At 34.1% G+C, this 24,123-nt stretch overlaps 3 protein-coding genes across 5 annotated transcripts; 1 reads left to right on the forward strand and 2 right to left on the reverse strand.

Annotated features, from left to right (window-relative positions):
* Positions 1–317: 317 nt before the first annotated feature.
* On the reverse strand, positions 318–1,193 carry LOC111013414 (2Fe-2S ferredoxin-like superfamily protein). The gene has a single exon (XM_022287845.2). It carries the CDS (start codon positions 1,114–1,116, stop codon positions 622–624), a length of 495 nt encoding a protein of 164 aa, XP_022143537.1. The 5' UTR covers positions 1,117–1,193; the 3' UTR covers positions 318–621.
* A 1,269-nt stretch (positions 1,194–2,462) lies between these two features.
* LOC111013420 (FAD-dependent oxidoreductase family protein) lies at positions 2,463–12,357 on the forward strand. 2 transcript variants are annotated; one of them, XM_022287850.2, is made up of 9 exons: positions 2,464–3,031; positions 3,107–3,256; positions 7,383–7,597; positions 7,692–7,756; positions 9,726–9,888; positions 10,498–10,663; positions 11,441–11,599; positions 11,681–11,769; positions 11,945–12,357. In XM_022287850.2, exons 1-9 carry the CDS (start codon positions 2,644–2,646, stop codon positions 12,035–12,037), a joined length of 1,488 nt encoding a protein of 495 aa, XP_022143542.1. In that variant the 5' UTR covers positions 2,464–2,643; the 3' UTR covers positions 12,038–12,357. The 2 variants fall into 2 exon arrangements, with proteins under 2 accessions (XP_087973484.1, XP_022143542.1); XM_088117358.1 differs by lacking the exons at positions 11,441–11,599; positions 11,681–11,769; positions 11,945–12,357 and adding an exon at positions 11,209–11,270 and having other exon boundaries at positions 2,463–3,031.
* Positions 12,358–12,539: 182 nt separating this feature from the next.
* LOC111013426 (seed linoleate 9S-lipoxygenase-3) lies at positions 12,540–21,784 on the reverse strand. 2 transcript variants are annotated; one of them, XM_022287866.2, is made up of 9 exons: positions 21,492–21,782; positions 19,661–19,950; positions 18,940–19,159; positions 18,109–18,447; positions 17,360–17,445; positions 15,580–15,669; positions 14,513–14,817; positions 13,483–13,746; positions 12,540–13,383 (listed from the first exon to the last, which is right to left on the reverse strand). In XM_022287866.2, the coding sequence occupies exons 1-9, from the start codon at positions 21,610–21,612 to the stop codon at positions 12,615–12,617; spliced, it is 2,484 nt and encodes an 827-aa protein (XP_022143558.1). In that variant the 5' UTR covers positions 21,613–21,782; the 3' UTR covers positions 12,540–12,614. The 2 variants fall into 2 exon arrangements, with proteins under 2 accessions (XP_022143558.1, XP_087973483.1); XM_088117357.1 differs by lacking the exon at positions 18,109–18,447 and having other exon boundaries at positions 21,492–21,784.
* Between the last annotated feature and the right edge of the window lie 2,339 nt (positions 21,785–24,123).

Genomic DNA, 24,123 nt, shown 5'->3' on the forward strand with positions numbered 1-24,123 from the left:
CCTAAAAGAGGAGATCTCCTACAGAAAAGGACTCCAATCCAAAAGAAAGAAGTGTTAAATCTAACGATATCCCAAACATAGTCCACAGATTTCTCCACCCCTAAACAATGTATGATTCCTCTCCAACCAAATACCTCATAACATAGCTAGAAAGCCAGCCTGCCATAAAAAGCAACCCCAGTCACGAAAATGTTGCTTCTAACATTTTTATTCCCTCCTTTCATAGTAATGCATTATGGGCAATTCGAAGACAAAAATCAGGGGCATAACACTTCTTGTGAAGGGGAACAATCATACCTATGAGGATTCCTCCAACAAAAACGAAGAAATTTTCATATTATGGGTATCTAACAAATGCTTGCCAGTTTGTTTTACATTCTCCAAATGTTTATATCCATTGTAACAAAGTGGTACAGAAAATCCGAATGCACAAAAAATATTCGATTAACCAGGCTTACAACAGTACAACTAGAAGCATCAAAACGACGCAATTAGAGAAAAATCTTTTGCAAAGACGACAAGTCATCCAAATGTACCACCTCAAGGTACAAATTATTAAACAACCAAACAGCTAAAATAAGCCGATGAACAAAGATTCAACGATCCAAAAACGAGTAAAAATTAAGGAATGTCCCAAGGTTTGGGCTCGGGAACCGCAACGACCATACCTTGAAGGTCGGGAGTGAGAACAACCTGGCAGCCGAGCCTCGAGTGCTTGTTCAAAACCCTAACCCTAGAGCTTCTCTTGAGCACGTACTCCTCGTCATAGGACCGCGGCGGAAGCTTCTCTAGCCACTCCTCAGCGATGCTAACCTCGCATTCCGCCGAACAGGCGTCGATCTCTTCCAAGCGATGGGAATCAGGATCAATCAGCCCCCGATTTGCAAGCGCCTTCAAAAGGGTCTGGCCGGTCAAGCCGACGACCTCCCTCCTCGTGCCCTCCGGATCAATCGCGAATAGCTTCACGATGCGATCCGATACCTTTCTGGAGGACGAGGAAGATTCCGGCGAGGCGGCGACGGCGGACGCCGACCATCTTGAGAAAATGGATTTGGAGTAGCTGATCGCCGGCAGACGGTTGAATTGGCGAAGCCTGTGTAGGTTTGCTACTGCCATTGTTTGGGGGATTTTGATGGGCCGATGAGGGGAGAGAGAATATAAATGCTTCTGGTCACCGTTTTCACTGCGGGCACTCGCGTTGGGGGTAATTTGGGTACATAAAATAGTTTTTGGTTATTTTGGTGTTTTTTCAATTTGGTACCTGATGTTTGAAAATTTATAAATTAATCCTTCATGTTTTAACTTCTTTCTAGCGACCGTTAGTCGAACTGTTTTTTAATTCTGCGATAGATAATTCTAAAACATTTTTTGTTTTCAGGTTTTAAATTTGAAAAATTAGGAACTTTGATAACTATTTTTCATTTTTTATTTTTTATTAAAAAAATGAACTTGTTTATTACTGATTCAATTTTCTAATTTTCTAATTTTCATGGTAATGTTGAACTTTTTCGAAGCTTTCTAACTCTGAATTTTATTCCAACCATGACTTTTCTATCTAAAAAAATTTCTCTCCCTCTCAAATTTTTATCTCTACACTATTTATTATCATCCTTCTAAAATTTTAATCTCTATATTTTTTTATTTTAACATAATATTTTGCTCCCTCTAAAAAATTAATATATTCTTAAATTTATCTCCCTATCAAATTTCGTATTTTATAATTTTTTCTTTTATTTCTAATATATTTTTCTTCTAGCAAATATTTACAACTTAGTTTGTCTATTTTTTTGTTTCAACTTCCTTTCACTGTGATTTTTCTTTCTTTTTTATTTATTTTTTCTCTAATAAATATATATGACTAATCCTTTTCACTATAATTTTCTTTCTTTTTCTAATTTTTTGTTTGTCTTTTGCTCCAACTTTCCTTCCTTTCTCTCAAATTTGTTCTTTTTGTTTTAACTTTTTTCTCACTAAATTTTTATCCACTGAAATTTATCTTTCAAGAAGTTTTATTTTATCCATCTAAGTTTTTATTTTCAGGTCTCCACATCAATGATGACAAAAATCTGTGTAAAGTGAGGTTGCCGCTCCAAAAGCTGGGAATGCATTTCTCTCTGTCTCAACATCACTCCAAGAAAATTCCTATCTTCAAACAAGGATTCCTCGACTTGGACCTCAATTCTCAAAACAAGACAATGAGGTGGAGAACGAGGACTACAAATTTCTGTGAGGACGGAATGAAGAAAGCCTTTGGACTTTTGCACTGTATGTTATCATCTATCAATTTTTATCTCTCTAATATATCTAACTGTCTAACATTATAAATATACTATTACAAGTTATAAACTAATTTAATTTATATTAGAATGACAACACGTAAAATATAATATTCCATAAATTACGTAACATTGTAAAATAATTATTTATTTTTAAATAGAGAGTATTTTTTCAAAAAGCTCCTTAGAAAACCCATATTTTTTAGACACGTGATTTCTAGCGGAAGCAGGGCGAGCTCGCGAATCCCGAAGCACGTCCATGGAGGAGATGTAATCAATCGAAGAAGACGATGAATTCATTCTTAAACAAATCCACATCCAGCAATTTTCCAAGCGAGGAGTTTCAGTATCGCTGAATAGCAACCCCATGATTTCTGCTTCTCCATTACATCCCTGCCCAGTCCCAATTCCCTCTGTCAGGACTGGCGCAGCTTCGTGTTCGAGCAGACATTTCTGCAACTTCGGATTCAATCCAAAATGGGCGCCGTCTATTCCTTTTCCATGGAGAAAATCGGTCGATAAGAGCTGTGGTCACGATTACAGGTTCCGACCCGCGAGATTCTGTGCTTTGAAAGATGGGAATTCTTCGTCTTCGTCTTCAACTTCTCGCAATCGTAATGCTTTCGAGTTTGACGTCGTGATCATTGGGGCGGGGATTATTGGGTTAACCATTGCCCGGCAGTTTCTAATCGGGTCGGATTTGTCCGTCGCCGTCGTGGATAAGGCCGTTCCTTGCTCTGGAGCCACCGGCGCAGGTGAGGAAGTTCAGTAGGAACTGTTGATCTTGTTCAGTGTTTTTCAAATTGAAATGTATTCGATTGGACTTTCAGGGCAGGGCTATTTATGGATGGTTCACAAATCCCCTGGCAGTGACATTTGGGAACTTGCTTTGAGAAGCCACAGGCTATGGGAGGGACTGGCTGAGACCCTGCGTGATCAAGGCTTGAATCCCTCGGAAGAATTGGGTTGGAAGAAGACAGGTACATGATATGGAGAAACCAATTCTTCGTATAGATGTTCTGTTTTTGCTTTCTTTCATTTGTTTTCACAATTGCGAGTAACTTTGACTTCTACATCTTTTACCTTCTGTTAAATAATATTTTGGCAAGTTTGCTAAAGAAGTTTCTTGAATTGAAGCCACTAGATCAAGTGTTTCCATAAAAATATCTCTAGAAGCCATTAGGTTAAGTAGTTTGCCAAACTTGCTCAGTAAACTTTTCCTTTAGGAGTTACTAGACTGCAAAATGTGGCAAGATTGTCACCACAAAATCAACATCTTATCCAAGGCCAAGATGTGACATATTTGTAGCCGTAGAAATTTGCTTGATGAGCAAGTATGGTTGGGCTACACCCATACTTGACCACCCATCCCAAAATTCCCAATTCCAAAATTCCCAATTCCAAATGAGCTAATGTGTGAGTGTGAAGCTCGGTGAGATAAAGATAGAGAGAGTTTCTTCTTATGAGAGATTTTGTTCACCGTAAGAGAGAGTTTGTAACTCCTATTTTATTGAGTGGAATTCTTCTATCCTTTTCTTGAGGTTTTTACCCTAATTCGTTTAGGAGTTTTCCACGTAAAATTAATGTGTCATTTTCTTCTTCTTTCCTTTCTACTTTTTCTCAATCCATTTTAACTGCAATCCTACTCCATTCGGTCCAATCCTTTTCTCAACACGGGGCGTCGGAGCTTGGTTTTGGGTGTTAATATCTACTTATAGTATGCTTTGTGGTTGCCACTAAGAGTGGATCCTCCACATCAGAAAATAAGTTAGATATCTTTCACCTTTACCGAAAGGCGCAGAGGATTGCATACAGTTCGTGATAGAAGTAATGACAGTAAAGTTTGAGATTAAGAAGTTCAACCGGACTATCTAATCGTTAGATGAAGGCTATCTTGAGAAAAGATAATTGCCTTGCAGCCATCAGTGAGGGCCAGTGGAAGTCATAGATGACAATTGGAACGAGATGAATAGGAATGCTATTGCAAGTCTTCATCTAGCACTAGCAGATAAAGTATTGTCAAGCATAGAGGAGAAGAAAACGGTAAAGGAGAAGAAAACTGTAAAGGAGATTTGAGATTATCTCATAAAGTTGTACGAGGCCAAGTCACTTCACAACAAGATTTTCTTCAAGATGAGATTGTATGCTCTTCAGATGTCAGAATCTACTTTAATGACAGAGTACATCAACACGTTGAATACTCTATTTTCTCAACTCACATCATTGGGTCGTAAAATAGAGCAAAATGAATGTGCTGAACTTCTACTACAAAGTCTTCATGATTCATATGATCAACTTGTCATCAACCTGACAAATATTGTTCTCATCGACTATCTAAACTTTGAGGATATTGGAGTTGCTGTCCTAGAAGAGGAAAATCGGCACAAGAACCAAGTAGATAAGTTGGTGAGTTCAAAACAAGGAGAGGCTCTAGCGGTGACAAAAGGCAGATCAACAGAATGTGGCTCAAGTGGGAACTAAAATCAATGAAGGGCAAAATCAAGAAGTAAGAAGAACATAAAGTGCTACAAATGTGGTTAAAAGGGTCACATGAGGAAAACTTATTGAAATCTAAATAAGAAAAATTCCAATCCTCAGGGAAATGTAGCAAACACCTCAAAAGAAGGTGATTTTTTGTCTTGTGGAATAGCGACAACTGTTGAAGGCAGGAATAGTTCAGCTGATGTGTGGTTCATCAACTCAGGAGTCACTTATCATATGACCTCTCAACGAGAATGGTTCCATTATTATGAACCAGTCTCTGGAGGATCTGACAGCTATAATGATCATGCTTTAAAAATTATCGATATTGGAACTATCAAGTTGAAATTCCACGACAATATAGTTTGCACAATTCAACAAGTGCGATATGTAAAAGGCTTGACAAAGAACCTACTCTCAGTAGGTCAGCTAGATGATCTTGATTGTAAAGTGATCGTTGAGAAATGAATCATGAAGGTGATTCAAGGTGCTCTTACACTTGTGAAGGGAAAAAAGGTTGCTACAAACTTGTATATGTTGGAGGGAGATACTTTGCAAGAAGGTGAAGCATCTATTGCCTCGAGAAGTCAAAGTGAAAAGCTCTCGATGACCTGGTATAAAAACTTGGACACACGTCCGAACAAGGAATGAAGGTTCTTGCAAAGATATCTACTTTCAGGGCTCATTAAAATATCTCTATCCTTTTGTGAGCATTGTGTTACAAGTAAGCATCACAGGTTAAAGTTCAATACATCAAATTCTAGAAGCAAAGAGATTCTAGAATTGGTTCACTCTGATGTATCCACTTGTCATCGATGGGTGGGGGGACAAAATCACTAAGGGTGTGGGAGAGTTTCATCCATTCTTCAAACTCTTCATCCTTTAGAGGTCTACTGGAGTTGTAGTCCCATGAAGAGATGGATTTGGTCCAATAAAGCATTGGGAATTGGTTGGCTAAGGTCCCTTATAGGATCCATCTATCATTCCAAAAGCTGCAAAGACTTTGATCCCCCATCCCACACCTTGCAAAGCACAAACTCCTTGATGAAATGAGAGATGGAGAATGGCAGTCCATGGACCTTTGTAAATGGAGGCACCATTTTTGGGCCATGCAGCAGATGAAGTTCCCATGTATTTGGCCAAGATGAGCTTCCTCCAAAGGTGCTGTTGTTCATTAATGAAACGCCATACCCATTTGGACAGCAGAGCTCGATTCTTAAGCTTGATGTTACCAACTCTAAGGCCTCCTTCGGTGAGGGGAAGCTGTACCCTCTTCCAATTAATGTGGTGTGGGTTGCCAACAATCCTTCTTCAGATGACCTTTCTTGCCACAATGGTAGCACTTCATATTCTTCTTACTTTTTGATTTTGCCCTTCCTTGATTTTGGCTCCCACTTGAGCCACGTTCTGTTGATCTGCCTCTTGTCACCGCAAGAGTTTCTCCTTGTTGTGAACTCGCCAACTTATCTTCTTTGTTCTTGCGCTAATTTCCCTCTTATAGGACAGCAACTCTAATATCCTCAAAGTTTAGATAGTCGGTGAGAACATTATTTGTCAGGTTGATGACAAGTTGATCATACGAATTAGAAAACTTTGAAGTAGAAGTTCAACACGTTCATTTGGCTCTATTTTACAACCCAATGATGTGAGTTGAGAAAATAAAGTATTCAACGTGTTGATGTGCTCTGTCATTGGAGTAGGTTCTGTCTTAGGAAAATCTTGTTGTGAAGTGACTTGGCCTCGGTGCAACTTTATGAGATGATCCCAAATCTCCTTTGTAGTTTTCTTCTCCTCTATGCTCGACAATACTTTATCTGCTAGTGTCAGATGAAGATTTGCAATAGCATTCCCGTCCATCTCTTTCCACTTGTCATCTGTGACTTTTGTTGGTCTCTCATTGATGGCTGCAAGGCAATTATCTTTTCTCAATATAGCCTTCATCTTCAACTCCCACAACGAGAAGTTAGTCCCGTTGAACTTCTCAATCTCGAACTTTGTTGTCATTACTTCTATCACGAACTGTATGCAATCCTCTGCGCCTTTCAATAAAGGTGAAAGATATCTAACTTATTTTCTGATGTGGAGGATCCGCTTCTAGTGGCAACCACCAAGGGTACGATAAGTAAATATTAACACCCAAAACTAGACTCTGACACCACGTGTTGAGAAAAGGATTGGACCGAGCAAGGTAGGATCACGGGTAAAATGGATTGAAAAGAAGTAGAAAGGAAAGAATAAGAAAAGGACACAGTTGACCGTACAACTTGATTATTCAAACCTCATGCTTAAAAGACAGTATCAGCCATATGCTTGATTGCATATATAGAACTGTTGTGTGATTAAAATGAAGGGTAAAGACTGGTAAATTAAGTGTTTCTTCTAGGAAACTTTCTGGTTATGTTGTGTATAAGAAGGAAAATGATTAGCTCATATGACCACAAAATCTATGAAACCAGGTCAGTAATTATCTTATACAAATTCATAGAGTACATTTGTGCCCACAGACAGAACTTAAACTTGTAATGCGTTTTTCCTTGAAAATTATGTGGTCTTACACGAATGATTGAATACGGATAATGTATAGTTTTTTTTTTTAATTTATTATTGTTATTGTTTTTGTTTTAGGGAGCTTGTTAATCGGTAGAACACCTGAAGAGCTTGACATATTAAAGAGGAAGGTAAAGCAGCTTTCTGAGGTTGGACTGGAAGCTGAGTTCTTGTCTGGTGTTGATTTGCTCTCCATGGAACCAGCTCTTTCGGTTGGGGACAATTGTGGGGCCGCCTTTGTCCCCAATGATTGCCAATTGGATGCTCATCGTACTGTTGCATTTATTGAAAAGGTTTTTTCTGAAAGTATTAATTCCGTTCTACCTATCCATTTATGTTAGCTACTATATACTAACACCAATCACTGATAGATATGGTAACATGTAGGCTAACAGACATTTTAAAGGAAGATATGCAGAGTTCTATCATCATCCTGTTACAGGCTTATTAAGGTTAGTTTTTCTTAGCCAGTTTGCCCGTACACAGATGTTAACAACAAGAACAAGAAATATACAAGAACAAGAAATATCAGTAGTTCCGATGAACCACAGGTTACTTGATGTTTGACTACAATAATAAATATGTATATCGTAAATCATACTTCGTTTAACAAATTGATAAATAGTGACAAATAATTTATCAAAATTAATTTATTATTATTATTATTATTTTGTATGTGAATTCTTTCTTTTCAAAAAATGTTTCTACAATACAACCCTTGGAGTTTTTAACGCTACAAGGTTTCTGAAATAAGAATAAGGCCATTAACCTGATTAAATTTTGAGGCAAGATGACTTTGAGAAAATTAGTGAAAGACAGAGGAGGGAGGCAATTTGAGTAGGGGTAAAAAAATATTAAATAATTCAATAAATTCTTCAGTTTAACCCCCGGATGTAGTCAAGATATCATGAGTTCAAACCATTAAAATCCTACGGCGGCTATTATTATAAGAAATTTCTTACTGTTAAAGATTTGGAAAAGGCAACTATTAACAAATTGAGAATGAACGTTCACCTTTCCTATGATAATGGAACTAGTCTGCTTGATTTGTACTATCACTTCATTTCAACTGTTACTATGAACACTTTCTTGCATTTTATATTTGCGATTTTTTAATATTAAATTTAGATAATAGAATCATAAATGTTTGAAACATCCACTTTTTAATATTCATAACCATTTCAAATAGGAAGCAGTAAAGATGCATTTTCTGGCATGTGTTGACTGTTGAGCCAGTTGGCTTTGGTGCTGCAGTTCTGTTACGTAGTTATGCCTTTTAGAGAAGAAACGGATGTTATGCAAAGAAGAAATTGATTTGAATAGGATTTCCTTGATAAGGAAAAGGAATATCATGAAAATTAAGCAAATGAATGACAGAAGCATGCTAGTTGCTGACCAAAATACTCAAGTACGTCGATATGTCTTTTGTGCATGAATTGTTCTAAATGAATTATAGTTTTTTTAAACAAGAAATGAAGGTGAAAAGGAACAATAATGTTAAAAGGAAACGAGCTCCAAAAAGGAGTGAAAAGAAATTGAGAAGGAAAATACAAAGCTCAAATAAATCTTACCAATCTTCAAAAGATCGAGGCTGCAAAGAAGAGCAAAGAAATATCAAAGGCCGTCAAATTGTAAAACCATGAGCCACCAAAGATATTATAGATAACGCTCCCAGAGATCAGTTCAACCCTCTTGAAAGGAAATTTCGTACTCTCATGCAAAAGTGAAGAATCAAGTTAGGTTTTATTCTTTTGGGTTGGAGCCTGTTTCTACATGGTTAGAGTTTGGATTCCTTTTGAGGGGTTGGTTTTTTCTTATGCCCTTATGTTTCTCAATGAAAGTTTGGTTTTTCATCGATTAAAGAAAAAAGAAAAAGAAAAAAAGAAACGAGAAAGATGTTAGATTTCATAGAAGTCAGTAGAAGCTTTATTGAAAGAAGAGTTATGATTCGAAAAAAGAACCGGCCCAAAATCACTTAGATCTTTGAAAAGATCATTAATATTACTTTCCAATTCGGAATTAGTACTACTAATACTAACTACTATGTCATCACTAAAATCCAAGAATTTTTCCACTTCTGGGTCCATTTGATAGCTTCATCACTTAATGAGTTAATAATACCACAAGAAAGATGCATTCCCTTTAAAGCATCTTGAAAAGGACCAAAATAATCTGAATTATTATCAAACAAAACCAAGTCCTGGTTGTTAGAGGACAATGATTTCGTTATTGAGTTGCACGTTGAGACTTCTTCACCCAATACTTCTACAAGATTTTAATCAACGTCGAGGATTAATTTTAAGAAGAGTGATCCCTACATCTATGAAATATTGAAATAGATCTTCCTTATCCCTGCTATTGTGAGTTTCGCAATTACCATTGTCTTCAGATGAAAATAACTTTAGTTCTTCACATGATCAGATCTGGAAGCAATGGGAAGATAGAGGCTGTTCAGACGTCCAAGACTACGTTGCACAGTAAGAAGGCCATTGTTTTGGCAGCTGGTTGTTGGAGTGGGACTTTGCTGCGTGATGTGCTTGGTGAAGAAAAGACTGTTTTGGATGTTCCCATCATGCCAAGAAAGGTGTGAATCCATGAACATGACGGACCTTTTCTTTGAGATGTTTTTATGCATCGTACTGATCCGCCTGTTTTTCATTAATCCTTGGCATTATTTATTTACTCTATAGATATGAGGAGTCAATTGATGATAGAACCTGAAATGTTCGCTTTAAACAAAATATGGAGAATATGCTTTTTGCAATAATGCAATCTTTTAATTAGAAGAATTTCTCAAATTTAACTAGCATTGTAATTACTGGTTTTTGATTAGTAAAGTGTAACCTCACATGTCCACAAGATTATGAATGTGCTAGGGATGGACAATATCCAGGACGCAGAGTGTTGGAAGAAACAAGCATTATTTTCCTCCTCAGTTTCTGAGAATTGATCTTCTTGGTTACACAGCATTAACTAGTTCCCTTTCTTGTGATTCGTTCCAGTAAATAGTTGCTTCTGCTGTGAATTAGGTGTTGTGTTAGCTTGGTATATATTTATTTATATTTTCTATTATAGGTAGGTTCTCTTCATATTAATTACCTGGAAGTAATTTATGAGCAAGGATGCTTTCTCTGAAATACTTTCCATCTCCTCAAAAGTTTGGTCAGGACTAACTCTCTTATTTTCATGGCAGGGTCACTTGCTTGTCATTGAGAATTTTAATTCCCTTCATTTGAATCATGGTTTGATGGAGGTGGGCTATGTCAATCATCAAACTTTAACTTCGGCTGAAGGTCTTGAGCAGACCTCATCCATTTCAATGACTGCCACTATGGATGTTCAAGGGAATCTTGTACTTGGTAAAATAACTCTGTGACCGCCACTTTAGTATACTAAATTTTTTTCACCATATTCTTATTCTTTCATTGTTTCCTAACTCCATTTCCTTTTATCCATCCATGCATATGTTTGTTCTAATGTGTCATGACCGTGCCACATAAGCTGATACAGGATGACTGACATATCCTATTTTATGTTATTTTGCTTGGAATGTAACAATTAAAATCCTGATAACATGTAAAGAATAAGTGTTATTTCTATGATGATGAATGATTGCACAAAAACTTTGCATCTTCTATGAATGGTTTGACTGGAGAGGAATGCCTGTATGTTTGAGGACGAGAATAGAAGTCAAGATGATTTGGAGTTCATTAACTTTCGAGCATCTAGATGGTGTGCCAAGGAAGAAAATAAGCGTAAACAAAGGCTACTTTCAAATAAACTAAATTTTGTGACTGAACTCAATCTCGTTTGACAGAAGATGCTGACAAGGTCATTTTTCTTCAATTATAACTTTAAATATTTGCATCGAATATATACCTGACATAATTTGAGTATAAAAAAGGAAAGATTAGATACTCGAAGGCAGCTAGCTATACACAATCAGATAAATATTGAAAAAGGAAAGGGAAATGGGAGGAAAGACAAAGGGAACATGGGAGCTAGCCCTAGAAGGAAATCCAAACTCCCAGTGGTAACACCCCCCGACATACAAAATTAATCTATTTCTCAAACTTTGCTTTGAATTTATCATCAGAAATTTGAAAGCTTCCTTCAAATTGGTCAACTTATTTCAGGGAGCAGCCGTGAGTTTGCTGGTTTCAACACTGAAGTGGATGAATCTATAATTAATCGTATATGGGGTAGAGCTTCAGAATTCTTTCCTATGATGAAAGAAGTGTCTCTCTCAGATCTCAAAAGCAACAGTAAAGTGAGAGTAGGTCTACGACCATACAGTGAGTATCATGTCACTTATAATAGTTTCAACTGTTGAATTATTAGGATTTGGATTTCCTTATATGAGTTTATACCCACAGCGCTTGGTGGAAAGCCAGTGATTGGACCTATTCCTGGTTTGTCAAATGTGTTCCTTGCATCTGGCCATGAAGGTGGAGGACTTTCAATGGTAACACACACTCTCTCTATCTTTGAAAACCACTGATACTCCCCAACCACCCTTCTAATGATTATAGAGAACTATAAAAAATCGTGGTTCTATCGAGCAAGTTAAAACCAAAACCCACCCGTATTTATTTATTTTTGTTGATTCTATTATTTGACCTATTTTAATTAACATCCAGGCACCGGGGACTGCAGAAATGGTTGGTGATATGGTGCTGGGAAATTCTTGGAAAATTGATCCCGTTCCTTTCTCGGCACGAGGACGATGTTAATAACTGCTTACAACTTACGATCCAATAATGGTATTCTTGGTGGCTTCTGTATTCATGTATACTAACCTTCTTTCCCCCTTCCAAAGAGGCAACTTGTAGTTGTCAATGAAGGTCAACAATATCATAGCAACCCAGTAGTTCGTTATTTTTGTTTTCCGCACCTTGAGTTTCAGTATCTGTAGGCTCATTTGTTCTGAGGAAATTCTGGAACTTGTGGGCCTCGATGCATAAAATTCCGTGATCTTTTCAATTTACTTTGTGAGTTGTAACTCATTCACTGAGGTTAGAAATGAGAATGCAATGCACGACAATTATTGCTAGCTTTTCCTGATTTTGTGAGAAACTTATTACATGTTTGGAACAGGGAAACTAAATTACCTTCTTGGCTGCACTTGATGAAGCTATCAACAAGACTTGGTATCATAGGTCGATTTATTTTTGAAGGGTCTGTCATAACATGGAGTAAGTAGGCAGCAGAATTTTCATATTTAGATCTGGGGGATAGATTAAAGAATGCTCTTGCCCATATTTGTGATTGAACATTTTATTGTTACGAATAGAATTTCATGAAACCACATCAAATAGATATGCTGTTTGGAATTCCCTTTCCTGTGATCCCTCCTTTTGGACTAAAATTTGATGTATCAGGGAACAAAAGTTTGTACGGGATCTTTGCAGGTCCGCTTCTGTTCTTGCGCATGGGATCTTTGTTTCTCTCAGCTATTCTCTTTTCTATATTTTTAAGTTCTTTGCTGAACTCACTGAAGTAATGCTTGACCATTGCATTATCTGTCCAGTTGGATGACGACTTCCTTCCCAGGTACAATTCGTCCTTGGTGTGGTTTGAAAGGACCTTCGTCAATGAAATGGCAACCGCAGTTTCGAACTTTCCAGGTAACATCTCGAGATAGTATTTGTCTGGATTGCTCAAGAGTTCAGCATATTCAACGGTTCCTTCACTGGGAATGAAATTGTGGCATAGTGTGGGACGACTAAGAGGGTAGCTGGCATATGCATATTGCCCTGTGTTCACTGCAGCATGGAGTCCAGTTGCTGTCCATATGAGAGTTGTTAAAGCCTCTACTAAATCCGAGAGTGTGGTCATTTCGTACCACCCTGACTCGTTGGACTTGTCGCCGTGACCAACATTTCTGATCTCAGACCACCAAGCTTGGAGTTCCTCATCAGAACGTACGGAGTCATCTTCTCCATAGAATATTGAACAGAAACTCTTCACCCAGGTCTTGATTGCAGTCCATATCTCAAGTCCATCTTCTGCATATGGATAGTCAGGGAAGATGAGCCGAACTCCCGTCGGGTTTCTTGGATCTCTTACAGCCATATTTCTAAAGAACCAAAGTAATATTGGCACATGTTTGTTATCATGTTGAGCTCAAGCAAGAAAAATGGAAGAGAGAAAAGGAAAGCAATGTAACTGTGGTTACCTTTTCAGCAGGTCTGCCGGGAGGCCCTGTTCGTCAAACCGCCACTCTTTGTAAAGCTCGGAAGATAGTTCCATGGAGAACTTACCAGAAAACAATATCTTCTCAAAGATTCCATCAGGTTTCAACATGAAGCTCCTGTATAGTGAGTTGATATGCATGGTGTCTTTGAAATGAGGATTCAGCAGTCTGTAGATGGGATGCATCACACTTAACTGTCTGCGGGTGGCAATGATGAATGGCTCAACTACTGCATGGGTATGCAACCTAAAAGGGAATAACAATTTACAAAGCATTCCAATCCTATAGTCTTACAAGTTTCATTATCTTAGATTCATCCATCATGTCTCAAATTTTTCTTATGGTAAAATACATCCTTGAGTTTTATGATAAGTTTTTATTTGGTCACTAAGTTTCAAAAAATGAGGTCCCTAACTTTAAAAAATAGTTCTAAAAGGTCTTTGGAGTCAAATTTTTGTTTTAAACACTAAATGAAATGTTGATGTGGAAATTTGAGGTATTATGTGGCATTTGATGATGTATTTATTTTAAATGAGTTAGACATTTGTGCTTTTTCTAAATAAAAAATAAGAAAAACCAAATCACTTTGATTTATGAAAATCTAGGTTATGGGTTTAATCAACAACATTTTACTTGGGCTTTCCTGCTTCTTCCTTGTTTCTAGCTTTTTCAATTAAAAAAAGTACAAATGGCACGTAATTTGAAATAAATACATCAACAAATACCACATAATACCTCAAATTTCCACGTCAGTATGACTCTGAGACCTTTTAAAATAATTTTCTAAAAGTTAAGGAACAAATTATCACTTTTTAAAACTTAGAGATCAAATAAAAACTTAACTTATCCTCAAACTCAAGTATTAAAATTGTATTTTACCAATTCTCTTATATGACACATTTTATTTGAAAGCGGTAGAGAAAGGTGATGATCTACATTCGAGAAAAAGGATAATGTCTCTTAATATTGATACCGAACTCTTCAATTTATGAAAATAGGTGACGGGTCTCACCAATGGCTGACGAGTTGATGGTATACGGAGTCGTTGGCCGCAACATGAGCTCGGGCAAGGTGCCACATTGCAGCTTCCATGCCCTCAGCCGCTGGCAGGTAAACCCAACTGATCTCTTCTCCTTCAGCTTCAGAGTAGGGTAAAGAAAGTTCAATAGCCAAAGGCTTTAGAGTAGAATCAGTCCTTAAGAAGAGTAGGGTTCGAGATGCATAGGCAAATACATTGCCACTGTTGTTTATTCTATTCAGAAATGGCATTAGGTAGTCATGATGATCCAACAGCAATATCCTTCGATCCTCTATTGCCTATAACATTTCAAAACATTAAAGATACTCAATATTACCATATGATTCTTTCTTCCTCCCTCTTTTTGTTATTATATTGGTAGATTTAAATAATATTTTGGTCGGGGTACTTTTCGCTTTAGTTCATTTTGGTAATTGTACTTTCATTTTTGTCCCTGCACTTTTAACTTTGGTTCATTTTAGTCACTGTATTTTTAAAATGTTAGTTTTGGTCCCTGTATACTTTTAAAAAGTGACCATTTTGGCCCCTTAATTTTATTTTTAATCTCATTTTTTTCTATAATAATTTCAACACAACACTACATTTAATATATATCTTGAAATGTAATCATAAATTTATATTAAATGAGTTTCGATATGTGTAGAATTTGTGTTAACATCTTGAAAATATAGACCAAAATAGTCATTTTTTTAAAAGTACAGGAACTAAAACGAACATTTTAAAAGTACACGGATTAAGATGAACTAAAGTTGAAGTACATGGACCAAAATGAACCATTTGAAAATATAGAGGTCAAAATGAACTAAAGTTAAAAGTACGTGGACCAAAGCAGTATTTTAACTTTTTACGTTTTTATTTTTATTTAATTTTAAATTATTAATCTAAATGAAGCTAGAGTCAATATTTATAGCATTTGTACTCTAATTAAACCCCTATTCTCATTTTTCTATATTAAAATTTGACACTGTGCATTTGGGATCTTACACTTGCATGGACAATTATTACCTGTTTGATTTGGTCAATGGTTGACATATTTTTACCTGTTGAAGGGTAAGACCGTCAAGACTGTGCTCAATATCCGACTCTTTTATTGTACTAACCACTTTGGTTTTGCTTTCTGGTGGAAATTTCTGTCAAACATTTTCAAAGTAATTACAATATTATCATAACACTTATTAAAAAAAATAAATAAATAAAATTAAAACACAGCTTGTCCCACTATTTTCGCTAAAGTAATACTGTAATTTTTAATATTTAATTTGTAATGATTTGGTCTTTGTATTTTTAAATTGGTAATAATTTAGTTCCTGAACTTTAGTAAGTAATAATTTAGGACCCGATAACTATTTCATTTTTTATTTTTGGTTTTTGAAGAACAAGTTTGTTTCATAACCCATTCAATTTCCTGTTTTTTTTATAATTATTTTTGAAATCCTTAGTAAATTAAAAAAAAAAATGTAAGAAAAACAGATTTGTGTTTTTCAAAATCTTATTTTTTTTCTTCTAATGCTCAATCTTTTTTTCTTTCACATATTTCTCTCTAATAATTTTTTTACCTAAGTTCCTCTCTCTCTCTCAAATTTTCATCAATGAAATATTTTTCTCCCTCTCAAAAATTTTCATATATATTTTTCAAAACGTTCTCATCCTCATTCTCAAATTTCACATCTTATAATTTTTCTCTTCTTTCTATTCTATTTTTTCTCTCACAAATATATCTTCCACATTTTTCTATCTAAATTTTGTCTTCGTTCAATTTTCTTTCATTTATAACTTTTATTTCTATATTTTATGTAACAAATATATTTTAAATTTTTTTTATCCAAATTTTGTTCTCACTCTAATTTTCTCTCTTTCAAGGTTTTTTTTCTCAACTTTACTCTCTAGAATTTTTTTTTTACTTTAACTTTTCCCTCGCTCATTTTTTTATAACTTTTTCTCTAACTCTCTAAGTTTACCCTCTCTTAAATTTCTCTTTCAAAAGGTTTTTTTCTCTCTCTCTAAACTTTTATTTTTATGTCTCTACATTAGAGATGACGAAAATTCTCATAGGGTGAGTTCCCACTCTAAGAACAGAAAATGCATTTCTCACCATGTCCAATCTTCAATTCCATTTTTTAAATAATTATATATATTTTATCAACTTTTTTACTAAATTATGAATAAACATTAAATATTTTTTTAAACTAATTATTACACTAGTAAATAATAATTTTGAGTAAAATAATATAGATTATATATCTTTATTACTTTTTATTTTTTAAATTCTAAAAAATAATTATAATTAATCATTAAACCAATAATTTTTATCGTGAAGATCCTCGTCCTCAAATGATGATTTTTGAACCTAGGCCTCGATTTCCAAAATCGAAAAATGGGTTGGAGATGAGAATTACATAGACTTTTTTATCTATATCGTTAATAGAATGCTAACATATCACTTCACCGACAATCGAATAATAGTGCAGGAACATAAACTCAGAATCACTTTTATCCATAATTTTGACATGCTTGGCTTGACTACTTGACCGGATTGCTAGTCCTCGATCTAATCCAAACTCTAAATTGTATTCATCTATTTATTTGTAATTAATTCAACTAGCTATTAGATCATGATATATCGTCTAAATTTTATCTAATAAAGTGTCACGTTAATATATAGTTAATCAATCCTAATGATAGAGACTCGAGATAAGTATGGATATAATTAAACCTTTTTAGAGTCAAAAGAGTATGCAGATGCAATATTTAATGTATAGAGTGATTTTTAAAATTTTTTTTTATAATTTATTAATCGATAAACATAGGTAGTTTACGTACGTGTAAGCATGTGATTCGCACGGGATTAGTTCCTGCAAGCATTTGTCGTGCAAATTCATCATCATCCATCCATGCCCATTCATTTTCTGTGGTAAAAAAAAAAAAAAAAAACTTATTTATATTAACACCTATATTTGATAATATCTTCCAACAATTTCCAAGTAATTAAAAAGAATCATGCAGTTAATCCAGTTTTATAGGTCCATAAGTACAAAATGTTAAAAATGGATATTATCGGTAGTTTATGAGATGATTACTTATTCTAAAAACTAAAACAACTAAAAAACAAAGTAGTTGTCAAAAATACATTTTTATTTTCAAAATATAGTTAATATGTTTGAAATTAGGAATTTAGCACTAAACATTTTTTTAAAATGAAATGCATAGAATAAAATCAAATGAGTTCTTAGAACATGATTAATAACATTTTTATTGCTATTTATTTTTTATTTCTATTTGTTTTGAAGCATTCATTTGACAATGTTTCTTATTTCCTATATTTTCTTAGAAATACTTCTATAACTATGCACAAATTTTGCAAACAAAAATGTTTATATATATATATATATATATATATATATTCTCACATGAATATTTTATATTTTAGGAAGACATTTTAGAGAATAAGAAACTCATCACGAAATATATATGTTTCCTTTAGACGAGAGAAGAGAAACAGTAACAAACAAGGAACGTTATCGAACAAACTTAGATTTTCAATAAATAGCAAAGGAAGAAGAAAACTTTACCTCTAAGAAGTTGAGGAAGTGGATACATGAAGGGATGTTTTTGAGAGAGAATTTGTTGGAAAAGTTGTTGTGGGAGAAATTTTTTGAGTTTTTGTTTGGTCCATTGGTCTGCTTGGGCCAAGTTGTTGGGCTTTTGGGCCCAAAACAAATTATGCAATTCAACAAAAGACTTGAAATGGGCCGTGGATTGTGGTTGGTGGTTTAGGGCTTTTAGGGTTGGAAAGAGGAATTGAAGGGCAGCTTCCACTGAGTTTGAAGCCAATTCTATTATTTTGGTGTGCCTCATTCTCTCATCTGGTGCCACATTTGTCTCTGATTCTATTTTCCAATTTGAACAATCTAACCATATCACCAAAAAAAGGAAAAAATAAAAAGTCACCTTTTAAGCCAAATGTTAAAAATTTTGCTAGATTGGGAAGAACGGTGTGCTCCCGACTGTTCTGATTTCATGCTTATGGTGACTTTGATGTGATTTTTAAAAGGGTGAAAGTGTGTTTGATCCACCAATTCACGGTGTTTAGTTATATAGTCAAAAGTAGCCTTTAAATACATTTAGAATAAACATTAAGGACCTCGTTTGATAACCGTTTTGGTTTTGGTTTTCTATTTTTTAAAATTAAGCTTGTTAACCCTACTTTCACCTATGTATTTCTTTATTGTTTTTAAGAGATGTGAAAACATACCAAGGAACTCATGATCAAACAAGCATGCCTTTGAAAAACAAAAAACCCAAATAGTTATGAAACAAGGCCTAAATTAGATTAATAACAATTTTGTGCTGCTTGATTAAATTCAAAGGACAAGAGAACGAGAGAGAAGATAAATTTGTACCAGCATTAGAAGGAGGTTGACCAGTTCTTCCTCGACGAGGATATGGAAGCAATCCACCTGGTTGAGAACGCTCTTGGGAATTCCCAATATCGTCGTAGCAATCATAGTCGTAAATTCTATCCCATTCTTTTCTTTCTCCTTTACTATCTCCCCTTAGCTTTGCTAGCTCCTCCTTTCTCAGCTCCACAAGGGGTTTTGGTGTTTGGCTTGGAACATAACTCTAATCCCAAACACACAAAACCAACACTCGTTATATATGCAACACATATGAACAACTAGTAGTGAATCTCATCACAAAAATTCATTTCTAAAGAATAGCTTAAAAACCATTTTTCACCATTTCAAAATTATCTCGAACAACACTTATAATTACCGTAAACTTTATTTGATAATGACCTTAATTCTTTAATGGACAAAATATACTGTTATTTCTTCATTTATATGTCTCAACTTTGATCATGGTATCTATTTAGTTCTTACATTTTTTAAAAAAATTTAATAAAACCACCCAACTTTAAATTGAGATTCATATAATCACTACGGTTAACCTCACTAATTCACTAATTAAATGATGACTAATTCAAGATGAAGTCTCAGAAATAAGACAGAAAGAAGCGACTGAACTAGACAAAATAGAACGACACAGGCTAGCAACCGTCGCTTAATTTCGTCTACTAATTATCCATTTCGTTTCCTTAACCCAATGTAAAAGATTACTCACAGTGTTTGAGAAGAAAAGGCAGTGAGTGAAAGTGAGGTTTGTAGGATAAACCCAAGAGTTGCATTCAAAGTGGATGATTTGGGGATGGTTTGGAGTTTGAAGAAAAGCTGATTTGATGAAGAATTTGTGCTTATGCTGATTTGTTACCACAAGAGCTCCTGGAATTCCAAATCCACTTTCAACTTTCAACTTTATTTTGTAGGAAGTGCTTTTTGAACCATCACTGCCCTTTTTCTTGGTTTTCCACCCTTCTAACTTTGCCTTCTCACTCAACCTTCCTTTGCCCGTTTCTGTTCGACGAAGAATCATAATGAAAATCAATCGAAATAAGATAGGTATGAATCGGATGAGTACGTTGTTTTTAGGTTTCGTTTGATATCATTTCTAGTTTTTTATTTTCAATTTTTTAGAAACATATGGATAGTTGATAATTGTTCATGTTTCTCATCTGCCATGTTTAAGAAAAGTTTCAAAATTACAACAACATAAGTCTCTTGTTTTTTTATTAATGTTTTCATATTTTCTAAAATATAGATGAAAACATTATTTTTCAAAGAGATAAAAGCATTTTTTTTCCATAAATGCATAATAAACATAAAAAATAAAATAATTTGAAAAATTAAATTTCATATACAGCTAAGAACAATAAACGATTTTATTTTGTTTTTCAATAAAAAGAAAAAGAAAACATAATTCTATTTTTTTTTAATTAAAAAAGAAGATCCGGGAAACAAGGAGCTTACTAAATCCGTTTTTTAACAAACTACAAAATTTAAAAAAGAAAGAAAAACTCAACCGATCAAAAGTATCGTTTTTACCACTTTTTAAGTTAAAAAGAATTTAATTAGACGAAAGGGTTATATACTTCCAACTTTAGTTCATTTTAATCTATATATTTTCAAAATGTTCAGTTTGGTCTATGTACTTTTAACAATCGATCATTTTGGTCTTAATTTTATTTTTTAAACTTATTTTTTCTATCACAATTTTAACGTGATACTACATTCAATATATTTCTTGAAATGTAACCATAACTTTATGTTAAATGATTTTTTTCGTTATGTGTAAACTTTATGTTAAAATTTTGAAAATAAAGACCAAAATGGTTGCCTTTTAAAATTACACGGACCAAAACGAACATTTTAAAAGTATAAAAATTAAATTGAACAAAAGTTGAAAATATAAGGATAAAATATACATTTAAAGATATGACTAAAATGAACAAAAAGGTAAAAATATAGAGATCAAAATACTATTTTAACCTAGTTTCTAATAATTCTATCCATCTAATATTTAATCAGTTAATGTCATTGTCAACTAGCTCAACAATAATTCGCACGTATCTTTGTCAATATAATACTCATATGGCAGGAATTTGTTTTTTTTTTTTTTTTTTTAAGGAAATGCATTAAAATTAAGCCAGGTTCATCTTAGAAAAAAAATTAAATTATAAAGAATTTGTAGATTAAATTATAAAGAATTTGTTTGGCACAAAATTTTAAGTTCATGAACTATTTGAATTTTATTTTATACGTTAGAAAAAGAGAATTGACAATAGATGCAAACAAAAGAATAAGATTTTGCAAATATGACAATTTTGTTCTGCGTAAATTTATCTTTTTTCTTATCCATTTAACCATCCACCCTTTTCCCATTTTCCATTTTCCACCCGACAATCAAATGGAAATCCAGCTCAAATCACCTGGTTTAAACGAAACGAGAATCTATAAAGACTTAACTCTAACCTGAACATGATTCAATCGGCTAAGTAAGTAAGTTATTTATGAAATTTTGAGATAGAAAGAAAGCGAAAAAGAAGAAGAAGACTGACTTGGATCAAGTTGAGTTTGACTGTAAATGTGGAGAGAGAGGGATTTTGCAGGGCCAGATTTGCCAAAATCATGAACCACCACCACCACTCCCTTCATCGCAGACCTCTGATCCGTCGCCATTGTTACGTTTCTTCCACACGCCCGCCAGGTGCTCGTCGAAATGCCTCTGTGAAGATCGATCGCCAAAATCAAGAAAATCAACCAGGCAAGTACTTGTTGTTGTTCAATGGAGGATTGCGTGCGGATTCTTTTCTTTCTTTTCTCATCGTTTCGGCAATGGAATCTGATCCTTTCCCTCTTCTTCTTCTTGCTTTGGGTGCGTTCATTCTAGTTCATGAGAGAGTGCAAGTCAAGTCTGATGTTGGTTAGAAAAGAGATTGATTCATGAGATGTTTTTGAGTAAAATTAAAAGTAAAGTTGTGAGCGTTATCTCAAAGCGAACAATATTATATATGCCTACCCTTTTAACGTTTCAAAATAATAAACCCGAAGAAGATTTGAAAACTAGAAAGCACCATTGATAATAATAACACTGGAAAATAGCAAAAAAATAATAAAAAAAATATGACAGTTTATAAAAAGTAAAATTTGAGAGAAAATCTATAGAAAAGAGTGATAGATTTATTCCTAGAAATAAACGAGGGGCATTTCACTTGATGCATGACTCATCTCAAAAAGTGAACCCACAAAAATTTCTCATTCAATTTTCGAAACGAGGTCGTAGATCAAATTTGACGAAATTGAAATTCTAAAAGTAAAATTGACTTTTCTGACTACGTTATATATTATATTTGAGTTCAAGTTTGATTGAGACTATGCTATTTTTGTAAAATTTCAACTTTGTATTACAGTTAAAAATACACCTTATTGTCCTATACTCAGTCTCTTGAGGTGTGAGGTTAAGGTTCAAATTCCCGTATCTCTAATTTACTGTATTAGAAAAAAAAATACCCAAACTAATTTTATCAAATTTTTTTTAATAAAATACTAATTTTATCAAATTGAACAACTTAGAATTTATCCCTTTTTTTAGTACAACTTAGAATTTATCCTTAAACAAGTTAGTATTTGCAACTTTTAATAACCCCTCTAAATTCATAGTATAAATTGATCCAAAAAAAGAAAAGAAAGATAAAACTACTTCCGTCAATTAACTCCGTTACTGTGCAACAGTTCACACCGTTAAACAAGCGAAATTCCAATAATACCCCCACTGTTCTCAATGGAAAAAACCCTAATTGGCCTCGCTCTCCTATATAAGAAATTCACCGTCAAATTCCCAATGCCAAATCAATGGCTCCTCGGCGCTTCCTTCCGTTCCAAATTCTCTTCCAAAAAATGATTTTTGCCGATCGAATCTTGTTCTTCGTTTGCTCCAATGCTCTCATTCTACTTTGTTGTTGTTGTTTTTTTTTTTTTTTTGAAATCTTCAATCGACGGAGAAATCGCAGCGAAAAATAATTCGAAAAGCAAGTTCAGCTTCTTGACTGGATCGTCCCATCGATCCAGCCAAAAATTTACTCAAACCTTGCGATATGGAAGTCGACAGCATCACTCGTCTGAGATTCTTCTTCTGGATTCTCAGGCCCTTCCAATTGCTGGTAAATTTCTATTTTAACCGATTCTGCTGTTTACTTCGCAAAACTGAAAGAAAATCGTTCTGTTTCTTTTTCCTCTTTTTGTGTTTTTTTCTCGAGAAAGCAAACGCACTCTGTCCCATAACTGATTATTCAACTCAATGTTTTGTGGCAATTTCTTCGTTTGCGAAATGAAATCGATTCCGACTATAACTCGCCGGGATGATCTTCTGATTCAATGGTCATAATAGGCACATCGTCGGCTCACATTTACGCCTGATTTTTTTGTTTACTTATCAATTCTGTTCGATTTTCTTTCGTTTTCTTCCATTTTGCAGCAATGAATCTGCTGTTCTTCCGTTTCGTGTTTTCAAATTGGTGGAATCTGCTTTCGATTTAGTACTCTTTCCGTGAAGAGGAATTTTTTTGGTGTATTTAAGAGCGTTGATTTTGATAAAACAGAGTGATAGAAAAATGAGATTAAATATAAAATTGAAGGGGCAAAACAAACATCGAGCATTTATTTTACAACGTAGCTGACCAAAACGAACATTGCAACATTTTGACTATGAACTTAAAATTTAACTATTTTTTTTTCTTTTTATAACAAATTATGTGATTTTGATTTGTTTCAAACTGTTATAAACTTTTTTCAAATGTTTGGGGCTTGGTGGGTAGTTTTCCAATTATTGATTGACTGAAAATTGTTTCTAATTCAGTCATAGTATATATTTGAAAGCATTTGAAATTTTAAAATGGTAGAATTACAAAGGATAAAAATTTTGATAAATATAATCTTTCACAATGTAAAATTTTCATCAAATGGAGATTGAACTACTAATGGATTATGAGGAGCAGGTGAACGAGAACTTGTGAGAATTATATAAAAAAGGATAAAAACTTTGACAAAATATATTACTTTACATTATAGATTCATTTACATTATTATAGATTCATTTTATGTTTGTTAAAATTAAAACATTTAAAATATAATGTATTTTAAATTATATAACTTTGTAAAATAATAATAATACAAAATTCATAAAAAAAATGT

This window comes from Momordica charantia (assembly GCF_013281855.1).
Source record: "Momordica charantia cultivar OHB3-1 chromosome 9 unlocalized genomic scaffold, Mcharantia_2.0 BLBB01000009.1, whole genome shotgun sequence".
NCBI classification, from domain to species: Eukaryota; Viridiplantae; Streptophyta; class Magnoliopsida; order Cucurbitales; family Cucurbitaceae; genus Momordica; species Momordica charantia.

Excerpts from the sequence above, each read along its gene's own strand:
- LOC111013420 (XM_022287850.2), top strand. The coding sequence starts at position 2,644 with ATGATTTCTGCTTCTCCATTACATCCCTGCCCAGTCCCAATTCCCTCT. Across the intron at positions 3,257-7,382 it reads ATTGGGTTGGAAGAAGACAG|GGAGCTTGTTAATCGGTAGA; the intron begins GTACATGATATG and ends TTTTTGTTTTAG. Across the intron at positions 7,598-7,691 it reads CTGTTGCATTTATTGAAAAG|GCTAACAGACATTTTAAAGG; the intron begins GTTTTTTCTGAA and ends GGTAACATGTAG.
- LOC111013414 (XM_022287845.2), bottom strand. The coding sequence starts at position 1,116 with ATGGCAGTAGCAAACCTACACAGGCTTCGCCAATTCAACCGTCTGCCG.
- LOC111013426 (XM_022287866.2), bottom strand. The coding sequence starts at position 21,612 with ATGGCGACGGATCAGAGGTCTGCGATGAAGGGAGTGGTGGTGGTGGTT. Across the intron at positions 19,160-19,660 it reads GCCTTTTCTTCTCAAACACT|AGTTATGTTCCAAGCCAAAC; the intron begins GTGAGTAATCTT and ends GTTTGGGATTAG. Across the intron at positions 13,384-13,482 it reads CCGGCAGACCTGCTGAAAAG|AAATATGGCTGTAAGAGATC; the intron begins GTAACCACAGTT and ends TTGGTTCTTTAG.